Raw genomic sequence first — 6,957 nt, forward strand, 5'->3', positions numbered from 1 at the left:
CCCTAATAAGTAGTCAGACACTCTGGAAAACAGTTTTTACAGAATTTCTGTTCCTAGGATGCAGCTATTCTTCTGTGGAGGACACTTCAGGAGTAGGCTCCTTCATCGTGGTCCAGAGGCAGGGTCAACAACTTTAGAAAGGAAGGGCCCTTTCTCCACAGCTGCCCAGTCCACCCCTGCCTCATTTTATTGAATTTATTTGTTATTATATTTTGTAAGCACAGGTTCATAACACAACTCCCAAGACCTTAGCTTCCCCAAAACAGCTTTGTGGGGCAAATGGGGAAGCCTGGCAGGCCAAGCTTGGCCCGTGGGCTGGAGAGTCTCCACCCCTGCCTTATATACCCTGACTTCCTAAACCATACCCTAACCACAGCAGCAAGTAGTGAAAGTGAATCAAGGACTGCTTACTCACAAATAGACCCCTTACTCACAAGTAGACCAATGACTCTAGGTCTACATGCTGTGTTGATGCTCTTCTTCCTGGACTTGAGATTTTGGCACTGGTGCTTTCAAGGACCAGGGAGGGCAACTCAAACCTCCTCCTCTGACAGTTCCAGGGGTTCTTCATCAGGTAAGAGAAATGGGCTTAGTAGCTTTCTTGAGCCACTTTTCCTGGGATGAAATGTCTAAGGCAGCAACCTGAACATTGGTCCTCACAGTGGTCCAATCATTACAAAATTGAGATGTACTTCTCAGCAGATGTGGCATTTGGGAGAAGAGTGGCACAGAAGGAGGTTGCCCATGAATTCTTGGCCTCCAGGCACCCAGCCGTGGATTTCACTGCAGTTGTACACCTTGAAGAACGTGAAATGTCCTTTGAAGTCAGGGAAGAAAAGGAAATTAATTTCCATATATTCCTGTTCTCCATGACTCTCAGACAGGATTCCCCTTCACCTCTCCTGGCTAAGGCATCTGCTCATGCTAAGGCTTCTTGCCTCCCATTGTACATGTAGAGGAGGTGGGAATCTCCAGGGTTGTTCCTCCTGTCTTACCATCTCGTCTAGTTTTCTGTTGAATGGCTGATGTAGCAAGTTGGCAACTGCTACACCCAAGGTAACGGATTCTGCTACTCTTCCAGTCAGGTCAAGGGGTGGTAGAAGAGGTCCTTCTTCTTTTAGAGTTGTTGACCTTAACTCTGGATCCAAGTGAGGAACCTACTCTTGAACAATCCAGAAAGTCTTCCATGGGTCGCGGGGAATAGGAACATTTGATACTTTCCTTATTAAAATACCTGGGACTAACAGGGGACTTGCAGAGAGCCTCCACATTGCTGCAATTTGGTGTTTTATTGTTTTATTTTCTGATCCTTACTGGTTTTTATCTGCTCTTCTATTTACTTGTTAAGTGTTTTTATTGCTTACTGTGTTTTCATTCTGGTTGTTAGTTGCCTTGACTGTTATGGGTAGAAAGGTGGGATATAAATTTAAATAATATTTTCTGGGGAATTTACATATTTTAGTGGAAAACTTTCCAAAAGTAGTTGTGAATTTGTTTCAAATCTTTACATATTTATTTATGTCACAATAGATATATAAGAGAGAATATTTCTTTTAGAAGTACTTACCTTGCTTTTTTTTCCTTTTCATTTTCAAGCGGCACTTGTGCCCTGAACAGTTCCAGGAAGTCTTCAAAATGAGCATTGAACAATTTGAGCGACTCGCACTTTGGAAACGAAATGAGCTAAAGAAAAAGGCTCTGCTTTTCTAGCCTCCTGTAGACTAACTGCAATGTGCTTAATGAAAAGAAACTACTCTTGTCACAACTTGTCATCTGCACCTGCTGTTGATCCTTTGTCCAGCTTCATTGTGTTAGGGGCACTGAGAAAAAAAGTGGGGAGAGAGAAAACATGGCATTTGCATGACCCAGAGGAATATCTCAGTAGCTACTGGGTCTTTAAAAGAATGTAACAAGCCTTGCTTTAAATTAATGATTGCTTTAGCTATTGCTTATTGCAAAAAAGTAATTTTAAATAAGAAGGAACTGTATAGTTTTGACAACAGTTCAGCTACCATTTTGTTTCTACATTTTGCACTAGTGAGCAAAACCTCAATCAAAACAGAATGATGAAAAAAATCTTCCCCAAGAGGAAAGTATGCTACTTTGAAGCAAATGTGATAAAGGCCAAAGAGAAGCATGTCAGAAAGTTACTCTTGCCAATGTTTGTGTGTGAGACATCTTTTAGGAATAAAAGCAAACATAATAAAGCACTTTAAGTCTCATTCTCTCACTAAAATACAAGCTACTGTTTCAAATGTAAAGTAGCAAATGAAAAATATCTATCAAACCTTTATTTTAGTAAGAATAGATTGTAATGTAAATGTGTTCAGACTACTATACAGGCAGTTCAACACCCATTTTAGATTCAGTACTTGATTTTAAGTGCTCGAACTATTTAGTGGGACAAATTTCCCCTAAATCTAAGTACTTTGGGTTAAACTCAGCTGGAGATCATGTAGAAATTCAACCTTCACATCACCAAAAATAAGCAAATTCTGTGGGAAATATCATAAGGCTGTGCAATTCTGATTGTGTATTTCTATTTTTTTTCCTCATTTCACTCTGGTACAAAGAATGTGTAATAGCAATTCTATGCACACTGTGATGTCCACATTAAAAATATTGTTTTGTACCTAAATGTTATGTGGCTTGTTACTCCAGTGTTTGCCTCACTTAAGGAGGTACTGTTTTAGAGATAAGTAGATAGAAAATAAAATTCAATTTACATGCAAGGTAATTAAAATAACACCCTATCATTAATATAAAACCATTTGTCTACAGGTATTTGCATGTACCTGTGGAAAGAAACTTCTGCAATGATGTCCAGAGGGGTAGCTGGGTTAGTCTGCTGCACCAAAATCAGTAATACTTCGTGGTATCTTAAACCCTAACAAATTTAATTATACCATAAGCTTTTGTGGACTAGAGCTTTAAGGTGCCATAAGTTTCTTTATTATGTTTTCTGCCATGATAAGCATGTGTGGAACATTAATAATTTAGGAATCTCATGTGTTGGTTCTTAAGGTCTCTTGCTAAAATACAATAACACTTTCAGTATGGTTACTCAGTCCAATCTTAACCCAGCTATGTGAAAATGTTTGAATTTTAACTTATGTAAATGAGTTAAGTGGTGGGCTGTGAGCAGGAAATAACAAGAGATGGGGACGACCTTGACTGAGTCTCACTACCAGTGCCATAATTAACCATAACTGTGCCTGGTGTGGACCGTATATTGTGTATCTCCCCTGCCCATATTGCTGTTTGTATACAATTATGAAGAATCAAACTAAAAATGTAATTTGCAGGACAGCCTTGTTACCAATATCGTTATTGGTAATCATAATATTAACAAACTCTTAAAATACATATATTACAAAATGAAAATCATAACTTTTATTTAACATCAACTAGAATTCTCGTTATACAGATACAAGTCTCTTCTTTTATCTTAAGTCTTAATTTACTGGTTGCAGTTTACATTTGTTATTAAATAGTAACAGTTTTATTCACACACTTACAGCTACAGCTGTCAGTCATATTAATCATAATACTTGCCAAGATATAACTATACATTTCAGTATTAAATTAGCAAAGTTAGAAATGGCAGATTAATATGTAATTATATAATCTTAAAATTTAAAAATAACTTTTTGTACTTTAAGTGAAGCAAAATCATCCACAATATTTGTAATCAATTTCTTTGGCAACTACACTTTTGAGAGACAATGAACAGGTCCACACCATACATTTAAAACACATCCAATGCACATTTAAAGCACATGATTTCCCCCGAAGAATCATGGGAGCTGTATTTTGTTAAGGGTGCTGGGATTTGATAAACGCATTAATAATTCACTGCACATCTTTGGGCAGAGGAAGAGCTTCCATGTAAGAGGGCCCAAGTATGATTTCCAGACAAGATTGTGAGTCCGTAGCTGGTACTTGGAAATTAAGCCATACTTAGAGATGTGAAGACCAGCGTAAGAATGAAAAACGAAAGCAAAATTATTAAGCAAAAAATATTTATTATAGACAGAGATGCACACTTGTCTACTGTTGCTTCCTTCCTCTTTCTCTCTAGAAAGGTCACAAAACAAATATGAAACAAAAAAGAAATGCTCAGGGTAAGAAACACTCCCTGCTGCTTTTCTGGTTACCAGAACATGCTAAAAGTTGTTTTGAGGAAACAGCTCTGATCAGATGTATGGTTCTAATACGCTACCACATTGTGCAGGGATGTTCTTTAAGAAGTCTCCCTAACCTGATATAGTGGCTGCTGAATAGCCCTCATAACAACAGGGGGAGCCTGCCCAGTGGGAGCTGAAAAGATGGCAGTCCTTTGATATTTAAATGTCAGTCACATGGTTTTTCTGCCCAGATATACATGGCTCTTTGCCATAGCTATACTTTTGGATTAGGATTGGATGAGTGGTGGCGAGAGCTGATTGACCAGAGAACAGGAGAGTGACAGAAATGCCTCCACACTTCTCTGTGGCAGTATGAAATGTTTGTGGGCTAGGAAAGAGTGTGTGGCTTTGAAATGTGAGGGGGAGGTTTTAAAATTGCTTGACATTCTCATAGTGAGAATTATGTTCCAGTAGCCCTAGTGGAATAGTTACAATATCTGACTTTGTTTTATGAAGGTGAATCAGTGCAGTCTGATTTAATTGAATCTCCTGTAAACACCCCAATTTCACAAGATCACCATAAATTTGAGAAAAAAATCATTGTTACTAGATAAATTACATTCATTTTAAGATTATTTTCATATTTAATTTGTTATCAAAGATCAAAATTACCCACGTGGGATTAATAAAATTATTATTCACTATTTATAATGGTTTCATTAATTACATGTGGGTAAGTATGTTTGAATGTGTGAAATTCATGCTATTATGATTTTATGCTACTCTCCATCAGCAACGGGGAATTTTATGCTCCCTCCTGCCCAGTCTTGAGCCTGGTGTTGGGATGTTGCTGCACCACCCTAGTTATACTAGTGCTCACTATGCCTCTGCAGCGGTCCCTGGATACTAGTGTAAGTCAAGGGCTCCAACCTACATTAGCAGCTGGAGGCCTCCATCATATTGTAGCTTACATGACAGTAGCCTACATGATGTTGCTGATAGTTGATACCAGATAACTCTGCACCAAAAAGGAGGTCCCGGTTCACACAATCTATGTGAAATGAAGGCCCATCTTCGGCTGATATAAAATAGTCTTCATCCAATTTAGGATCCCACATTCCCTCCAACTGCTTGGTAACGCTACCCAATTTGGCTTCTATTGCCTTTTTTTTTAACCTAGCACACCACCTAAAATTAGAGTATCAAAGATGGAGTGTAGTAATTGCCTAGGGTGTTTTGTTTTCCACATCCCAATTTGTTTCATCTAATGATGATGACAGACCTGGGTAACAGCTTAATTTTGTATTTTCAGAGATGGGGAGTCTTCTGCTTCTTCCCAACAAGAAGTGCAAATCTGAAACCCGCATTACAAAATCTCATTTGAATATACACATTCTGCAACTCTTAAGGTGCAGGCACAAGTTGCCACACCTACCAGCCAATTCAGCCTCCAGCTTTGTTTACCATATAATCTGGAGAAGAGTTTTGGAGAACTAAAAAGCTTGCATGCTATTTTGTGACATTAAGGTTGCCCTAATGAAGGTATTGTCCTAATACAGATTTTGGAGCAAAACTAATCATATTTGGAATGAATGGTTCATCACCTTTTAAACCTTTTAGAGTAAGTTTGCAAATAGGAAATTTTTGGACCTTTCCTTTGTTGTCATACTGTTCGGCTTTTATTTCATCAGTGAACTGGTGTCATTCTGCTACAAGCCACTAGATACAAACCTAATAGAAGCTGTCTTAAATTTAGCTCTTTAATGAAACATGGCTCCTCCACATTTTTAAAAACTAGCTAGAGTTTTGTTCAAGCCTCTGCAAGCAGACTGAGGATGGATAACAGCATAATAATCACACTCATTTTCCAGCTCCTCTGCTACATGTATATGGTCAGGGCTGGTGCCGGGCATGACTCAGCCCTTGGGCACCAGCCAGCCCCAGGCCTGTGGTACCATAGTCCAACACCCCCTCCTGATGCAGGTGGTGTGGGGGGTTAATAAGCCTGCCTGTGTGCTCCATCTTCCTCCCATGTAATGTGAATAAAGTGGCGTGCATAGCACACAACTCTGCCGTCAACCAAGATGGCAGATGGGGCATGAGCCCCTAGGAAAGCCCTCACGTCCATAGCTTTCACCCCGACAGGAGGGGTAGGTGTGGCATGCAGGTGGGCTTGTTGAAGCCCACACTACCTATATGGGGGGGCTGGGAGCTTCTTTTCCGCGATCTGCTGCAGTGTCGGGTTGCAGGACCCAGTGCTGCCATAGATCACAGGACAGAGGGCCTCAGCCAGGGCCCAATCTGGTTGCCCTTTGGCACCGGACCTGAATATAGTTTCTGACTGTGAATCAGTTCTTAATAGTCAGGCAAACTGTTCCTTTATAACCAGTTTATACACAAGGCAAACACTTAGTGGTATCCTAACTCTTGGCAAGTGGCATTCCAAATGTCTCAGCTCCACTTCCCATCACTATGAATGCACATTGATTAGTTGTATTTATTTCCTTCCTTTCCTCCAGGGAACTCAACAAGGTAGCATACATTGTATCCTGAGAGTAACCATATGAGGTAGGTTAGGTTGAGTGCTGGTGACTGGCCCAAGGTCTCCCAGTGAGCTTCATGGCTGGAATTTTGAACCTGTACCTATGTAGTCCTAATTTAACATTCTAGCCAGTACACCACACTGGGTTTCATTGTTCTGCTGAGGGCCAAACAATCATGCCTGATGATGTCATAACCGTCACAAGGCAAAAAGGGAGCAGGGTTGTATACGTATTCCTCCTGTGTCTGTACCAATCATCAGCCTGCTTGCGGAAGCCTAGTGATCAAT

General features: G+C 39.9%; 1 protein-coding gene across 1 annotated transcript in view; it reads left to right on the top strand.

Moving 5' to 3' along the window:
* ABLIM2 (actin binding LIM protein family member 2) overlaps positions 1–2,616 on the top strand; it is a 128,851-nt gene extending 126,235 nt beyond the window's left edge. The window contains exon 21 of the mRNA XM_061585011.1: positions 1,597–2,616. Within this exon, the coding sequence (XP_061440995.1) occupies positions 1,597–1,710 (114 nt within the window). The 3' untranslated portion in view covers positions 1,711–2,616. The remainder of the gene's footprint in view (positions 1–1,596) is intronic.
* The last annotated feature ends 4,341 nt before the right edge of the window (positions 2,617–6,957 follow it).

This window comes from Rhineura floridana, chromosome 9 (assembly GCF_030035675.1).
Source record: "Rhineura floridana isolate rRhiFlo1 chromosome 9, rRhiFlo1.hap2, whole genome shotgun sequence".
Classification (NCBI taxonomy): domain Eukaryota; kingdom Metazoa; phylum Chordata; class Lepidosauria; order Squamata; family Rhineuridae; genus Rhineura; species Rhineura floridana.